The 18,316-nt window shown below is 39.9% G+C and overlaps 1 protein-coding gene across 1 annotated transcript in view; it reads left to right on the forward strand.

The window, feature by feature from the left end:
• Positions 1-18,316, forward strand: part of TRPM6 (transient receptor potential cation channel subfamily M member 6) — a 144,178-nt gene that overhangs the window by 70,221 nt on the left and 55,641 nt on the right. The window contains exons 15-21 of the mRNA XM_032307749.1: positions 139-273; positions 1,379-1,659; positions 2,915-3,143; positions 6,814-6,963; positions 12,336-12,482; positions 15,655-15,783; positions 17,247-17,498. Of these exons, the coding sequence (XP_032163640.1) occupies positions 139-273; positions 1,379-1,659; positions 2,915-3,143; positions 6,814-6,963; positions 12,336-12,482; positions 15,655-15,783; positions 17,247-17,498 (1,323 nt within the window). The remainder of the gene's footprint in view (positions 1-138; positions 274-1,378; positions 1,660-2,914; positions 3,144-6,813; positions 6,964-12,335; positions 12,483-15,654; positions 15,784-17,246; positions 17,499-18,316) is intronic.

The raw sequence follows: 18,316 nt of genomic DNA on the forward strand, positions 1-18,316 counted from the left end.
AGAACTTTGGGATACTTGGTAGGACACAATATTATATTTTGTTTTCATTACTGTCTGGAAATGAAATGTTCATTGTTACCATGATAATCTTTTTTTTCCCTTTTTGTTTTATTTTAAAAATAAAATAACACCTTCCAGCGAGTGACCAGTTTTGCTCAAAGCCTTTCCCAGCCCCCTCTTCACCGAAGACGCCCCTCAGGAAATAGAAAAGAATCTGCAGAAAGCACACTTCATTCCCAGTTCATTAGAACTGCCCAGCCTTACAAATTCAAGGTACCACTTACTTCTTTTTAGATGTGAAAATAAAATTGTTCTTGCAGGCTAGACCATTTCTTCAATTTAAAGTTGGAGGAAAGAGCTACAAACAGGTCAGTTAGAAGTACCCTAAATAGATGTGTGCTGGTCAGCAGCGTAACAACAAGGGAGTGATGTGAACAGTGTCGTTAATCCAACTCTCCTCATATTAACTCAGTCCCACTTTCCTCCAGGGACGAATGGATCTGCTCAGGAGTTTCTATATAAATGATACCCGTGTTGGCTGAAAGGGGTTTACTTTCCATAATTCCTAGGATGAAAAGATATTTTATAAAATTATCCTTGATCACCAGCAATGAATGAAAATTTCCTTTTATTTATAGAAATAGAGGAAATGTATAATTTTCTCTCTTTTTCCTTTTATTAAAAGGATTATCAAATCCTATTACTTACCAGGCAATATGTTGGGTGCTTGGTTAAATTTGGGAGAAGGTATAATGATGATGGAGAAATGATCCCCCTCTCCCCAAATAACCATATTGCCATATAATGAATATTGAAATAGAAATACATACATAGTGACAGAGAAGAACATACAGCTCATAGTTGAGATGAGCTGTAAAGGGTTAGTTTACATGGTGAAGAGTATTGCGGAAGAAAAGGAAACAAAGCCAATCAGTCTGGATGCATTTTGGCAATGCTAGTGACATTTTCCTAAGGGAAAGATAATTTATTTATAAAGTGAGGTTAGAACTTTGTTTTGTTTTGTTTTGTTTTGTTTTTAATACTTCTCATCTATCCAATATGTTATTTCAACCCATTTCCTTGAGACATTGAAAATTCTCATGTAGTTATTCGGTCTATCCCAAAGGTGTAGTGTTTTAAGTTGTGCTGAATGAACAAAAGGTATCTCAGCTTGTAGACCCTGGATCTATCAGACACAACAAGAAGTGGATCACCTAAAAGGCCAAAATTTTGGTTTCTGATTTATAAAGTTGTATGGTTATTTTCATCTCTTTTCTGAGATTTAAAAAATATTCTTAGGATACCAGATATGTTTCATTAGGTCAAATACCATGCATCTGACTCTTTGGGAATCTGTTGCTATTTTATTTTCCAACAGGAAAAGTCTGTAGTCCTTCATAAATCAAGGAGGAAGTCAAAAGAAGAACAAAACGTATCAGATGACCCTGAGTCTACTGGCTTTATTTACCCTTACAATGACCTGCTGGTTTGGGCTGTGCTCATGAAAAGACAGAAGATGGCCATGTTCTTCTGGCAGCATGGAGAGGAGGCTACGGTCAAGGCAGTGATTGCCTATAAACTCTACCGAGCCATGGCCCATGAAGCTAAGGAGAGCAACATGATGGATGATGCCTCAGAAGAGCTGAAAAATTACTCAAAGTAGGAGTTCTCTCTTCACTTCATACTAAACATCGACAGTGCTTAGAATGGTTAGACACTTTTATCTCCCTTGCCTTAGAACTTGTAAGATGCGTGGACTTGCTGCCAGCATTTCCTAGGCCCTCCTACAAATAGTGGTCTTTTTTTTTTTTTTTTAAGATTTTATTAATTTATTTGACAGACAGAGAACATAATTAGGCAGAGAGGCAGGCAGAGAGAGAGAGGAGGAAGCAGGCTCCCCGATGAGCAGAGAGTCCGATGTGGGGCTCGATCCCAGGACCCTGAGATCATGACCTGAGCCAAAGGCAGAGGCTTTAGCCCACTGAGCCTCCCAGGTGCCCCCAAATAGTGGTCTTTAGATATTTCAAGAAGCTTTGTGGAGTAAAGGGAAGAGAGGTAGCCCTCCAGTCAGGAGACCTGGCTTTGGTCCTCGTCCAGCTATTTACTAATTGGGCAACTCAGCTGGCCAGATTTTGGGACTCTAGTTTCCTCACACAGAAAGTTCACTTAATGATTTTGAAAGTCCCTTCTAACTCCCAAACCCTTTGATGCTATGCTATGTGAAAACTTGTCTGCTTTTAGTACCTCTCAGGCAGGAAAATAAATAAATATGTTATGTACAAAAGAACTGGAGCTTGATGGCAAAAGATAGAAAAGTTGGAAAACTTTTTGAAAACTCAGCATTGTAATAGAGAAGGGGAGCTAGAGTTCATAGAAACTCATATATAATTGTGAATTTAGGAGTCCTAGAGAATAAGTGTCTATCTACTTTTTAGAGAAAACAACCTCCCAGGAAATATCTCCATGTCTAGCTTGTTACTTAAGTCATCTATGTATTTTCTAGAAAATTAAAAAAAAAAAAAAAGGTGGCCCCACGATTTCCCTTAATTCCTTATTCAGTATTGAACAGTCTTTTCTGTCAAAAAATTCTCTACTTGGTCTTGTCAGGGAGCCCCAAACCAAGCTATATGTAGCCTGTTTTGTGGTGTGGAGAGGCTTCTCCCCATGGGTAGATAGCTCAGCCACTCCTGGTGTAAACCAAATTCCGTATGCTGCAGTGTAAACCCTCCTGCAAAGGGAGAACGTCCATTTCCTGAGCCGCAACCACTTTGAAATGGCTTCTGTAGTCTGAGGCATATGTTATTGTTCACTCTTTTGTATTGCTCTTTGCTGAGGCTCATAGCTAATCTTTTAAAGTGTTTCTGGGACTCTGACCTGCATTTTTTTTTTGCCGCTCACCGCTGTGTCATCACAGACAGTTCGGCCAGCTCGCCCTGGATGTGCTGGAGAAGGCCTTCAAGCAGAATGAAAGAATGGCCATGAAATTGTTGACCTATGAACTCAAGAACTGGAGCAATTCTACCTGTCTGAAGCTGGCCGCGTCTGGAAGATTGCGGCCCTTCGTTTCGCATACTTGCACCCAAATGCTGCTGACAGACATGTGGACTGGGCGCCTGAAAATGAGGAAGAACTCTTGGTTAAAGGTACACCGACTTCCAGAGAACAAACTGGTGGTTGCCAGAGGAGAGGAGGTTGGGGGTTGGGCAAAATGGCTGAAGGGAGTGGGAGACACAGGCTTCCAGTGATGGAATGAATACGTCACAGGGATGAAAGGTAGAGTGTAGGGAATAGTCAGTCAGTGGTACCGGGATGGTGTTGTGTGGAGACCAGTGGTAGCTACAATGGCGGTGAGCACAGCGTAACTTATAGATGTGTCAAATCACTGTTCTGTAGGCCCTTGTGTGTCAATTGTACTTCAATTTTTTTTTAAAAGGGTATATTTACTGGCTTTCTAGAGTTTAACAGTTACTTATTTGAAGGTCTGTACTCTTGAGTTCATTTTTCCCTTGTTCTACAAGACTCCATTCAGGAAAACCAGTTAATATCTTTGGTTCTCACAGATGAGCTGGGTTCTTCCCAGTGGAATCCTGACAATGACGTCATCTCCCACCGCCACAGTTTCTTTTTAAGAAATGGGGCTGATTACACCAGCTCTGTCCATCAAAAGGCATTCTCTTGTGCAGATGGTTAGAAGTTAAAAGCAGATAAAAGCATCTGCAAGATTTCATTCTTAGTATACTCTATGAGCTCTGATAATTATAACAGAAGTAAATGAGCCTTTTTAGTGAAAAATATTTCAGCTTAAGAGAATTAATCAATAATATACTAAATAAGATTAGCAATTTCTGGTCTGTTCATCCAGTATGATGTTTGAGGGAACAGCTGCCCTGAAACACCTATTTCCAAATTCTTCTATCCATTACAGTTTGGCCTCATCTCTCATCTTGAATTATCAGGAGTAATTTAGTTAACTACTAAAGATATTTAACTTTTAACATCACACCTAAGCCTAAAGCTTTAGGTTGTGGTCAAGCTTCTGAAGTACTTAAGCTTATAAAACTGAATGAAAGGGAGAAAGCATGAGCATTAAAAGCATCGTAAGACTATATATTTTAATTGTAGTCTCCCTACAATTCTTAAAAATAGAATGACTTAAATTTTTTTTCTTGGACACACTATAGAAAACACAGAGGAATAAGACATACTATACAAAATATATAGAAAAACTTGCACATTTGAAATCCACTTATGAAATTACAAAAATAAGAGAAATGTGAATCAAAAATTATTTCACAGAAATTCCTCTTTAAAAAATACTGAAGAGGGAAGCCTAGGTAGCTCATTCGTTCAGCGTCTGCCTTCAGCTCAGGTCATGATCCCAGAGTCTTGGGATCGAGTCCCGCATCCGGCCCCTTGCTCAGCAGGAAGGCTGCTTCTCTCTCCCTCACTCCCCCTGCTTGTGCTCGCTCTCTCACTGTGTCTCTCTCTGTCAAATAAATAAATAAAACCTTAGGGGGGGGAAAAAAAACCCAATGGAAGAAATAACAGTTATTTCCAGAAAAAGTTCTCCTTTGATCTGTTTTGATTTCAGCCTTGGAAGTGATGAAACAGAGAAGTGAATGGGTCCACCTCAAGCCCCAGAAACCCTGACAATAATTCTTCTTAAATGTGTAGACAGCAAGATTGGGTATAGATGGCGGCAAGTATGAGCAGTAATTTCCCCCACAACTGTTTTCTCTACAGCCGTGGGGAAAATTACACCATTTTGCTCCTCATATACCTTATGTCAATAAAGAGACCTAAGTGAAGTGAGGCTGAATATTTTGCCCCCCAAAACAGTGAGTGGGTGAAGAAGGCTGAATTAGCTACTTAAAATCTCTGAGCTGCTGGACATTGCTCTCTCTGCCTAGATTCTAATTCATCAGTGCTGGGCTTAGAGGGGTTTTTTAGGAACACGTTTGCCAATAAGTGTTAAGATACCCTGGTTTGATTAATTCCAAGGATAAAGACCAGAGGAAGACCTTATTGGGTCTTGGAAGAGAAAACTCACTTAAGTACGTTTAGTGGGATAGGCTCCAACAGATCCCTTGGGAAGGGGATACCGATGTCAGTGAACACTGTTTGTGAGCCAGTTGTTCTGAGATGGACAAAGGCAACAGATTGTGGAGCCTTTTCAGGGAGAGGGTTAGGAAGTAATGTGATATTATCAGTGGGCCTGATATCTGTGGTGTTTCCAGACCTAGAAGCCTGTAGGTATCTTGGGTTCTGCATTTGAAGAGGAAGCTTATACTTGCACATAAACAAAAAACCTTGTCAGAACTGGATGTCCCGAAAAACTTTGCAGGAGATCAGGCTTTAAAACAAAACAAAAGGTCATTTCAGCAATGAAAGTTGACAAAGAGAAGACTTCATTTTATTTCCTCATGTATGGTAGACAGTTAGGGTGAATCTTCTTTTTGTTCAGAATCCCAGAATACTAAGGCCTAATTTAGCTTGAAAGAGGTACTATGCAACAAGTTGATTTTTATAACATTTAGTCGATCTCCTGAACTGTTTACTCTGAAAGGCCATACAGATTGAACATAAATATTCCTTTGAATAGTCTATAAATAAATTCATGAATGATAGTAATAGAATTAAAAATTACAGATCTGTACCTTCCTTGGGTTTTACTGGCAAAGAAAATAAATATTTTTATTTAAGTTAAGCATCAGTTAAGCATCTGCCTTTGGCTCAGTTCATGATACCAGTGTCCTGGGATCGAGACCTGCACCCGGCTTCCTGTTCAGCAGGGAATCTGCTTCTCCCTCTGCGCACCCCCCCTTCCCTGCTTGTGGACACGCACACACACTCTCTCTCTCACAGAAATAAATAAAATCTTAAAAAAAAATAAGTATTTGTGTAGGCTGTGAGATAAATTTAACAAAGTGACAGTATGTTTTTGTATTCTTGATTTTTTTTTAAAAGATTTTATTTATTTATTTGACAGAGAGAAATCACAAGCAGGCAGAGAGGCAGACAGAGAGAGAGGAGGAAGCAGGCTCCCTGCTGAGCAGAAAGCCTGTTGCACGGCTCAATCCCAGGACTCTGAGATCATGACCTGAGCTGAAGGCAGTGGCTTAACCCACTGAGCCATCCAGGCGCCCCTGTATTCTTGATTTTATAATATGAATAAGCTTTAATGTATTTTATGGGATAATAATTACTTAATTGCTTTAAAGAATTATGAAAGCAATCTGCTTATGTAGTTTGAAAAGTAATACTTCTCACTGCACCGCCCTGGGGATAAATAATAGCAGTGTGGTATACAAATTTTTAAACCTTTAAATGTATATATATTTATGAACATATCTTTTCTAATTTTTAATTTTCTTTTTGTACAATAATGGGATCGCACTATATATATTATTATATAACTTCCTTTTATTCATTTAACAATATAACTTGGATGTCTTCATTACACTGAGAAGGGATTTTTATCCTTTTAATGATTGCATAATATTCCACTGTTAGGTTGTCCCCCACCAGCTAGCCCTCTATATAGATAGATATGTAGGTTGACAGATATTTTTGCTATTACACATAACCCTGCAGTGGACTTCCCTATACACATAGGCTTGTATTTATGACTTTCTGGGGGAGACACTGCTAGATTTGGAATTGAGTCAAAAAATATCTACAGAATCAGGGTATCAACTGATGTAGGGATAGGTCTGGTGCTTTATGTACATCAAAATCATCATTTGTTGATTTGACTACTACTTGTGCCTTGTTTTATAATCCCTCCTACTTATCTTGCTTTTTCTTTTAAAGATCATCATAAGTATTCTTTTTCCACCCACCATTTTGTCGTTGGAATTTAAAAGCAGAGCAGAGATGTCGCATGTTCCCCAGTCGCAGGACTTCCAGTTCGCGTGGTATTACGGCGACCAGAACCCCGGCGCAAAAGAAAGCGCTTCTATGGTTAGTACAGTATCCTAATGAATGTCGTTTTCATGGTATGGACCGCACCCAAACACACACATGCACAAAGGTCGCTTATTAAACAATGTATTTAGTGGTCTTAATCATATTATCTATGATCGGGTATAGCATGTATGATACATCTAATTTACCCCCATATATGATTAAGCAAAATATCCTGTTCTTTGGGAAAGAATATCTTTATTATATCTTGGCAGGCGCTTAACTTTTTATTTTCCTTTGTAACTAGTAGACTAAATAGAGTCACTATTTCTCTAAAGGGACAATGAAGAGGAGCACCTCACGGGCTCAGCTGGTTAAGTGTCAGGCTCTTGATTTCGATTCAGGTCATGACCTCAGCCTGTGAGATCCGCCCTGCATCAGGCTCCACACTGGGCGAGGAGCCTGTTTAAGATTCTCTGTCCCTCAGCCCCTCCCTCATTCTCAATCTTTCTTTAAAAAAAAAAAAAAAAAAAAAAGGAAGTTATAATGAAGAATGCCTCATATCCTTCAGGTTTAGGTTTTGCATTACCTTCGCTGTCCGACTCCACGATTTTTTTTTTTTCATTTGTTCTGTCCAGTGACCAAATAATTTTACTTGAGTTCTTGGATGTATATGTTTTCCTGAGTAATTTGAGCTACTTCTCTTGCAACCTTTCTTCTCTGAGAGTCTCCAGGATGCTGTCTGTGCATGTATTTTTGTGTTTTATTTCTCAGCTTAGATCATTACTTACAACCTTACTAGTGTAGGGACAGTGACTGTCTTTTGTGGCATTTGATGCTTGAATGAGGCATCTTTCTCTAGCATATTGTTGGATAAGCTTTGCACTTGTGAAGTATTTGTTACAGTATTTAAAATTGCACTCGGGATGCCTGGGTGGCTCAGTTGGTTAAGCAGCTGCCTTCGGCTCAGGTCATGATCCCAGGGTCCTGGGATCAAGTCCTACATCGGGCTCCTTGCTTGGCAGGGAGCCTGCTTCTCTCTCTGCCTCTGCCTGCCATTCTGTCTGCCTGTGCTCACTCTCTCGCCCTCTCTCTGATAAATAAAATCTTAAAAAAATAAATAAATAAAATAAAATTGCACTCAGTAAGTATTGGGGCACTTGGATGGCTCAGTGGGTTAAGCCTCTGCCTTCGGCTCAGGTCATGATCTCAGGGTCCTGGGATCGAGCCCCCGCATCGGGCTCTCTGCTCAGCAGGGAACCTGCTTCCCCCACTCTCTCTCTCTGCCTCTCTGTCTACTTGTGATCTCTCTCTGTCAAATAAATAAAAGCTTTAAAAAAATGCACTCAGTAGGTATTAAATGAAAAATAAGTAATTATAAGTAATCATTAGTTTGTCTGGCTGACATCTGTTGTGATGGGGTGAGGATCCATTCTGATTGGTTAATGCCTCTACCAGATCAGTTGTTAAATATTTTGACCTTTGTGCCTGCCTGGGGATTCTTCTCCTTTACCCTCCCCTGCTTCCTTCCATTCTCACTTCACTAAGCCCGAGGGTTCTATTTGGGGTTCTCAGAATACAAGAGATGACAGGTACATTTTAACCTCTGTGGAATGTGTGAGCAATTATCTTACAAAGCTGGGCAGTCAAGTTGTTACAGTTGTGATTGTTCTGGCTTAATGATCTGGTTAATAAGCTTAGACCACTTCAAAATTTCTTTAAGGAAGGATAAGAAATGTAGTGTTGACTTAACGTCTTTAGAAATAAAATGAAATCTTTATATGTGAGATATTTTGTTTGATTTTGCTTATTTATGTGTTCATGTTTAGTTAGTTTGTTGAAATGAAAAATGAAGAGAGTTGCTTATCTGCCTACCTGTCTATCTATAAACAAATATGTAAATATATTGGCAGTTCGTAGCAAATCGTGGTTTGCAAGTGGATGTTACTTCACTTTTGGCACCTATAAGGTTCACGGAAAGATAAGCTCTCATGAACACTTAAGTCCTTGTAGATGGCTGGAACATTCCCCTAAGTAGTTGTTCTTAAAGGGAAACTTGTAGAGAAGAAAGTCCTTCCTTAAATGGCAATTAACACGCTTTTAACATTAAAACATGTAGTAAGTTCTCACAGGTTCCTGAAAAATTAAACTTTGGCTGTAGTGTAGTGGTCCTTTTTATCACGTTGCCCATCTGGATGGCCGGGACATGGCCATATTGATTTATTAATTCATTGACTATTTAATGGCCACTGCTCATGTGCCAGACAAGATTCAATGTTCTGGAACACTGCAGTAACTAAGGCAGACGTGACCCTTGCCACCACAGAGGTAACCAGATATAACCAGAGATAATCAGAGAGGATATCCTCGATACCTCAGCATTCTTCAATTTAAAACTTTTATTGAAAAGTGCCCCAGACCTGCTCTGTTATGAATTATAATCACAACAACAATGTTCTTTTGCCTTTGAATTTAATCAGAGCAGTAGTTTTTGATTACCTGCTCTGTTTGGAACGTTGCTAAGCAGAGAGCGTGTGGGTGGCATCAACATTAGATGGAATGTGGAAGATTTCACATACTTGGTTAAAGATGCTACATGTGATTAGTTGAGGAACACAATTTGTGTTACAGATTTTGGAAGCAAAATGAAGACAGGTGAGATGGAGATGTTCTTTGAGTGGATCTCGGTGCTTTGGCCCTGTGGTCATCGTGGGTGGTAATGGAGAAGGAAGGCCATTGTCCTGAAGCTGGATAGAGTCAACTTCTGCATCTGCCTCATGAAGTTTTATAAAAGTCCTTGCTGAAGCCTCTACAGGCAAAAGAACTTTGCCGTGTGAACTTTCAATCTCTCTAGCTGCTAGCCCTTTAAAAACGTGACTTTTGATGACTTGAGCTTTCTTATAGCAAGATGGCAGAATGGCTTAACTAGGAGAAGAAGAAGAAGGTTCTTCTCACTTGGAGTCAGCGAGGATTACAGGCTGGTGGCAGCTTCGTGCACGAGGTGGTAGATAAGCTGGGGCTTGACAATGTGTGGAAATAGCATTTCCTTGGGGAGACGGAAAGTAAGTAGGGGTACAGAGGTAGGAAATGCAAGGCATGTGTCAAGCACTGTAAGTTCTATGGTTTGACTTGAGTCTAGGTTGTAGTGGATATGGGACAAGGAGGGACTATTTGCAGGTATGGCTGGGAAGGTAGATTGAGGCTAGATCATGGAGACTCCTGTATATGCTATGAAGGAATGTGGTGTTTTTTCTGTAGGTAATGGAGATCCAGGGACGCACATGACCAGAGTAGCAGGATGATCTGACCATTAGGAGAATTATTCTGCCTCCAGTGAATAGGATGACGTAGTAGGAAGATAGGCTGAAAGCAGGGAGAGTGTCAGCTGACAAAACTGTCCAAATGAGAAGGATTAAGGGCTTTGACCAGAGTTAGTAGCAATGGCATAGAGAGGAAAAGAGAGCTCTTAAGTGAAGAATCAGGTAACGTTTGAACGCGGGGCATGGGTAAAATGGAGATCGCAAATACGACGGAGAGGCTGATGGTTAAAACAAGGCCATCTTGAAGGGCTATGGGGGTGATTGGAAAAGAAGCAGCTTTGGAAGGAGAAAGACAAAATTAGTCTTAGACATGTTGATCAACCACAGTGCAAAAATAGTTTCTAAAGTTGAACAATAAGCTATTTTATCAGAATGTCATTAAGTGGAAATGACGACAGTGACCACGATGGAAAATAGGTATGAGTTGCAGTAGAGTTGATAGTGGCAGCTGTGATTGTATTCTGCGTGCCTGCTGACCAGAGTCCTGTCCGAGCAAGAGGAGACGGAGGGGATGGGGAGGGGGAAGGACGGGGACAGGAAGGCGGAGAGGACGGAAGAGAGAGACAAAGAGAGTTTGATTGATTATGTGGAGATTTGAGTAGAATAAAAGCTAGGTACGTGAAATATTCTTGTTTGCCTTCTTCTAAGGTGAGGCGAGGAGGAGGATGTTCTGAATCTGAATTTACATTCTTACATGGTCTTCGTCATGGTAGCTGTGTCTTGGAGTTCAGCTGAGAGAGAAGCTCAGTTAGGACTTTATAATCCATACCAAAGCGTCAAGGGTAAATAATACCTAATGAGAAACTCCTAGGAAAAAAAAAAAAAAGAGAGTTATTTAATTACATAGTCATTACTGAAATTGCTTTCTGGGGTCTTTTTGAAGTGGTACTGATGTCATTAAAATCACAGTAAATGATGATTTTTCTCATTGGCTGTAAGCTATTTTAAGTCTAGACAGGTTCAGACCTGTTAAGAACCAGTGCCAATTTCACTGCCTAAAACGAAGTGAATGACAGTAGTCTGTCAGGCCATCCCAATGCCTGAGACCCCCCAAATTCCATTTGATCAGGGTTATGGACAATTCAAGCAACATTGATTGATTTCTTGGCAGGTAAAATCATACCAGTCTTGCCGGTGTGACACTAGACGGACATCTTTTGTGGATAGGTCAAAGAAATGGATTCATCTAAGAAGCAGCAGAAAACATTGCTGTGTTTTCATTTAGTATTTTTTCAAATCACCCAAGTAGTGAATTTCCTGTTTAAAAATTAGAACCATACAGAGCTCCATAAAGTAGGGTGACATCTCTTTGGCTTCTCTTTTACCGTCCCTAAATTCCCTCTTCCCAAAAGCAACCGGGCTACAGGTGATTTTTTTTCTTTTCAGTTCTCCGCGCCCCCCCCGCCCCGGCTTTATAAAAGGCTCTTCTCTGTGCACACCCATAGGGCACTACACAGCCACTTGTCTGCCTCTGAGATGCTTACTGCTCATCAAAGACAAGGGTTAACCTCTTTGGACTGACACACACACCCCTAGCAGAATGTGTGTACAACACAAATACTTGCTTATAGTCTCAGGAGGTTCAAGGAACTCCGGAAGCTCCAAGAGTCCATGAACTTCAGGCAAAGCACCTCTGCTATCAAAGCTAGAATTCTGAAAGTAATGCTGTGCCCAACTTTCCTGGGAATTGGAAACTGTATCTGATGGATGTCCATTTTGACCTCCTCTATTACGGAAATAATTATCTGTTAATGATTTCATTGGGGGTTTTATGATATTTTTAGGTTCTAAAATACCAGTAAAGGAGACTAAGCAGAACAGGAATGGGGACCATTTTTAAATCCTTGGAACTATCCTTAGTTTGACTAGGTTTTGCAGTTGGAGACTTAGCTCGCATTTCAGAGAAGCCTGTGCTCCTTACCCCAAAGTCAGAGGTTTATACAATACACAGTTTTCTTTCTTCCAAGACTAAGATTCTAATTTGGCAGGTGGGTGCCCAGTTAATTCCCAATAAATTTATTATCTTCATATAGATCATGTATTTTGGATACTTGCAAATGTTAGTATTTTACTTAAGGCTCTAACAATAAATTTTTATGTATTTTGCAGAAAGACTATGATTTGGAAAGAGGCCCCGATGAGAAACCAGATGAAAATCAGCACTTTGATTTAAAGAGCGATCCCCAAAGCCTTCCATGGACCAGGAAGATCTATGAGTTCTACAGTGCTCCGATTGTCAAGTTCTGGTTTTATACGGTTGGTCTCAGTGCAGCAATTAAATATAGTCTTCATGCTGGCCGGTAGTCAATGAGGATTTTGGCAATGATATGCTTGGTTTTGTCAACTTGCGAGAAAATGTAGAAATTCAGTGAGGGAAAAAAAAAAAACCCCAAAATGAAAAAGGGGTTAGCAAAGAAGATCGGAGGGAGGTGAGGAAAGGTTAGAGCTGATCTCTCCCACTATGAGAATGAAGGAACAAGCGTTTTCTCCTTTCCTGAGTGCTTCCCATTAGCTCTGCTGGGACTGAGGGAAAAAGTGGTGAAAGTGGTTGTAGAATTAATGGTGGGGTGGATTCTTTTCTCATCTTGGGCGAAGAAATCAGCAGTTGAATTGATTTTTCTGTTTGTTAGGAACAATGTGTAATATAGACAGGAAAAATGCAAAGTGTTTGCTTTTTGTCTTCAATAACATAGGACTATAAATATATAAATATATAGGACTATAAATATATATAAATATATAAATATATATAAAATATATATAGAGAGAGAGGACAATAAAATTTTATTTTATTTTATCCTCTGACACTATCCCCCCCACCTTTTGGAGGACATTAAAATTGTAGAAGTTAAATTTATGAACAAATACTATATCTAATATTGATTATAGTAATACAGAGAGATCATTAATAGCACTATAAATGTGATAAGTGATTTTCACATTTATTTAAGAGCATTTTTCTAATGCTTATATATACTTTAAATTTCTCATGGCCAAGATCATATTTCTAAAACATTTGAAGTGTGATTATAAAAGGACATTTCTCTAAATGTGTTGTATTTCAAAATATTTACTCGCCCATTCAAACATTTGTTGCATATACTTACTAAATATGTACCTAGCTCTGTTTTCAAAAATCAAATATTCCTTCAAACGATGAAGTTTCACCATTTTTGTGAATATGCAACAAAATATTCCAAAGGCTCTGATAGTAGCGTCAAGAGATTTTTAACTGTAGTCACATCATTGGGAAAAGAGTATTCAAGTATTTATGTCTGTAGAGATTTCCAGCTGATGAACTCTTATTTTAAAAAAAAAAATTTTTTTTAAAAGAACTATTTATTTATTTGACAGAGAGAAAAGAAGAAAGAATACACAAGCCGGGCAAAGGGCAGAGGCAGAGAATGTCCAAATAGACTCCTGAGTGGGGAGCCTGACACAGGGCTTGATCTCACGACCCTGAGATTAGGATCTGCCCAGGACCTGTGCCGGATCCAAGAGCCAGAGGCTTAACTGACTGAGCCACGGAGCACCCCCAGCTGATGAACTCTAAGAGACAGGAGTAAAGCTCAGAAAATAGAATAACAACAACAAAGAGTTAACAAAGGGAACCAATTAGCCAGCCAGGTCTGCCCACCATAATGGAAGGGAGCATGGGCGTTTTTGTCTTGGCTATCACATTGCTGTGTTACGATGTGTGTGCTCTACTGAAGCAGTGTCTTGTTATATATGTGCTGGTGAAGAAGCAAAAAATGTAAACATGTTTGGATCTTAAGATGGAAAGAAATCAAGTGTCAGGAACAATATTACCAGTATTTGTGGTGGTTTAGTATCTGGCCACCGTGAAGCCAAAGAGAAAAATAAAAAAAAATAAAGAAAGAAAGAAAAAAAAAAAACTGCTTGACAGAACAAATTTATTTAATTATGTGTCCAAGCAGTCATCAAACATGCTTAGACTTTGAGGCATAAGCCTAGAGAAATAAAGAATTAATAGAATTTACCTTAACTTTCTTCTATGCTTTTCTAGCAGGTTCTTTATGACAGAGGCAGCAATACCCATCATACTTCATGCCTGCCTCAGGCACCGCCTGTTGGATATATGGCTTCCCAGCACACACACACATTCTCTCTATTGATCTGGCACTTTGATGCATCTGAGGCTATTTAAAGAACTGCCCTGTCAGGGTACCTGGGTGACTCAGTGGGTTAAAGCTTCTGCCTTCGGCTCAGGTCATGATCTCAGGGTCCTGGGATCGAGCCCCGCATCGGGCTCTCTGCTCAGCAGGGAGCCTGCTTCCCCCACTCTCTCTCTCTGCCTGCTGCTCTGCCTAGTTGTGATCTCTGTCAAAAAAATAAATGAATCTAAAAAAAAATAAAAATAAAAAACTGCCCTGTCTCATGCATTGCTGGTTTTTGTGGAAATTGGTAAAGCCTTTTTGGTGGACAGTTGAGTAATATGTGTCGTGGTTTTAAATGTGTATGCCCAGCGATTCTACTTCTGGGAATATATTTTAAGAAAATAAGACTTTAGATAAGATTGCAAAGCTATTCATCACAATGTATATATATGTGTGTGCTTACTGTGCCTTAATTCTTTGGAGATCTTGGAGATCTAGTTTTAATATGAACAGTTAGTAATTAAACATGCATTTCTGGAATGTCTACCATGTGTTAGGCCAAGTGCTGAGTGCTGAAGATACAAATGCCGACAGTCTTTAATTACAAGGACTCACAGTTAGACAGTACTTTCCCACTGACCAGTATGTTTTAATCACATAAAATAAAGCTCCCAGAAGGGGCATCTGGGTGGCTCAGTTTGCTCGTTGTCTGCCTTCAGCTCAGGTCATGACTCCTGGGATCGAGCCCCGAGTTGGGCTCCCTGCTCGGTGGGGTGTTTGTTTGTCCTTCTGCTCCTCCTCCCTCTTGTACTGTCTCATGCTCTCTCTCTCTTTCAAATAAATGAAAAAAAAAAATAAAATTTTAAAAAACCAACCTCCAACAAAAGTAAATGTCACAATTTATGACATTTGAAAATAGACACCTACGGCTACTGCTCATTGGTGTGTTTGGGATACATGTTTTCTATGCTTAGATGGAGGGGAAGTGTGTGGTTCTTTCCTGGCTTCTTGGCATGCTGTCATGTGCAGGATTCTGGAAATTCCAGTCAGGAGCATACAAGAAGAGACAGTGTCCCCTTCCATGCATTTGGGAACAGTGACCTTCATTCCTTCCTTTGAATTCTGGGACAGAAACTAGAGATTGTTCTGCCTTCCTTGAAACCAGCTTATCGATTGGGGGGCAGTCCCAGTTACATTGCCATGTTATGACGTTGATGTTCCTGTGTGTTTCTGACTTGCTGTTTGTCTCTGCTTGGCCTTCTCCATTACGACTCTCACTCACATCCAGGGAATGTGTGTCCCCCTCCTAGATGGCATATTTGGCGTTCCTCATGCTGTTCACTTACACTGTGTTGGTGGAAATGCAGCCCCAGCCCACCGTGCAAGAGTGGCTTGTTATCATTTATATCTTCACCAATGCCATTGAGAAAGTCAGGGAGGTGAGTCACGCCTTCTACCTTTGTCTTCACCTCTGCAAGGAGGTGTTTGGGTCTCATAAGGAAAACGGGCAGATGGGTCAAGAGTAGGGGTGAGAGAGGCAATGCTAATCCTAATTTGCTTGCTACAGGAAGGGTATTCAGGGGAACATCTCGGAGCTCAACCCTTACTCTTTGCCATATACTTGGCTGGTTGCTGTTCCTCGAAAGCAGTTATTTTTAAAGATGTCCTTATGTGTTTATCAGTCTTAGAGGGACGCTATCTAATTATTGTTAGACCCGTCAACTATTTGATTTCCCAGAAGCTTTTTTTTTTTTTTTTTTTTTTTTTAATGAGATTGATTTTTGTAGCCTACCATTGCTTGCCCGTTGTCAGCTCCATTTCACACAAGGCATGGAAATGGCCGGGCTGTGCAATAGGTAAAGACTTCATTTATAGCTTTTGAATTATTTTACTAACACCTTTGAAAATTGAAGCTGCAAATCCCTGAGGCAAGGAGTCCAAAAAAACAAAACAAAATGTTCATTTTTAGTTTTGCAAATGAGTCACTTAAAAAAAAAATAACTTAGCATCCATGCCATTGTACCTGCAATCAGTTACGTACAGGACAGTTAGGACTTTGTTTTCCGTATCGATGTCTGTGTATCTCGGTGTGTATGTATCTCTGTGTCTATGCACTTAGACACTTATTTTGTCCTGGAGCTGATATGACCAACATTATATACCAAGTAAATGGATTCTTGGTAATTATACCTAAATCGCCTGCTAGTTACTATTGTGGAGTCTATAGAAAACAATTCAGAAATAGAAAACAATTACCTGAATTCCACCATTTTGTAATGCTCCAGGGGAAGAAAGTTAATTATTTTACATTTGAATTTGATACTCTGTTGCAGGGGTAATTCCTTAGTAGTGACTTCTACTATGACCTTCTTAATAATTTGTCAGCAACTCACTAAGTAGCAGGAGCAGGACCAAATTGCAACATTTCTTCATTTCAAACCAGTCTCCTCTGCACTTGACTATCCCTCACAATGATAGAATTGTAGGTATATAGCTCTGCTGTAATAATTGAGTTTTAAAATGTTTTTCTGGTCCCTTAGCTTAGGATTAATGAAAGCTAGGAAAAACTTTATTATTATTATTATTATTATTATTATTATTTGACTTCTGGTTTGTTTCTCAAATAGCTGGTTCACACTAGCAATGACATTAAAACACACTTACAGAATTGTTTTAATAATTCATTACCCAAGGATCACTGAAGTCTTTAAAATATCTAAGTGATCGTGTGATCGTGTCTCGGCCTTTGGCTAAGATCAAGGGTAAAATATCTAAGTGATCTAAGGTTTGGTGGGATTCAAATTGCTCTTTAAGGGAGCAGTTGATGGACCAAAGAACATTATTGTGAGTCTCTTGGGTTATGCCCCATTTTTTAAATTTCCCACTTTCTATCTTCTTCTAGGTCTGTATTTCAGAACCTGGGAAGTTTACTCAAAAGGTGAAGGTATGGATTGGTGAGTACTGGAACATAATAGAAACTGTGGCTATTGGCCTATTTTCAGTTGGTTTCGGCCTTCGGTGGGGTGACCCTCCTTTGCACACAGCTGGAAGACTCATCTACTGCATAGACATCATATTCTGGTTCTCACGGCTCCTGGACTTCTTTGCTGTGAATCAACATGTAGGTCCATATGTGACCATGATTGCAAAAATGGTGAGTATGGTCTGCTTGTATATTCTGGAGTCCTTTGTAGTGGTTCTTTCATGGTTCACATCCAACAGTTTAACTTTTAGAATTATTCATGGAAGCACAGACATCCAGCTCATTTTGTCTCTGCTTTCTTTATAGCCACAAACTCCTATTTAACAAATGTCCTTGGAGAGTATATTGGTTGGTTGATTTGGATACTCTGCTTATTAGCTTTTTGGGTAGGGGCCAGATAATATGGTTGAATCAAATTTGTCTCTAAGCACAGTAATTCTCGAGGGTGAGATTTGCGTGAGGCTATCACCAGTAATATTTTCTGCTAAAATATCAATTTCTCTCTTTATCTGCTCACCTCTGGCCGACTCTTAAATAGTCCATATTATGGGCCGCACCTTGTTCTAAGTACTTTGTACCTATTAACTCATTTAATCTTCAAAATGACTTTATGAGATAGGTACTATTATTATCCACATTTTGCATATAAGGAAATGGAGAGGAAACAAATCTCCCAAGGGCATTAGTAGGGGAGTCAGGATTCAAATCGGGGCTGCCCGGCTCTGTGCGGCTGGGGTTAGCCTTCTCCAGAGGGCTCCGTACAGGGCCCGAGACCCACCCTCTGGGAAGCACAGTACTTCCAGATCATCTTTGACTCTTCTTCCTGGAATACTCACTTCAGGGAAGGGGCAGGTTCTGGAGAAAGAAGGTTGGTACGAAAACAAAGGAGAACAGAAAAGGGAGCGCCTCCAGGACTCCAAAGACAGACTTTTTCTTTACGCTTTCAGACAGCAGTGTTTTCTCTGGTCTTGCTGACCCTGGCATTTATC

The sequence above is a fragment of the Mustela erminea genome, chromosome 12 (assembly GCF_009829155.1).
Source record: "Mustela erminea isolate mMusErm1 chromosome 12, mMusErm1.Pri, whole genome shotgun sequence".
Taxonomy (NCBI): domain Eukaryota; kingdom Metazoa; phylum Chordata; class Mammalia; order Carnivora; family Mustelidae; genus Mustela; species Mustela erminea.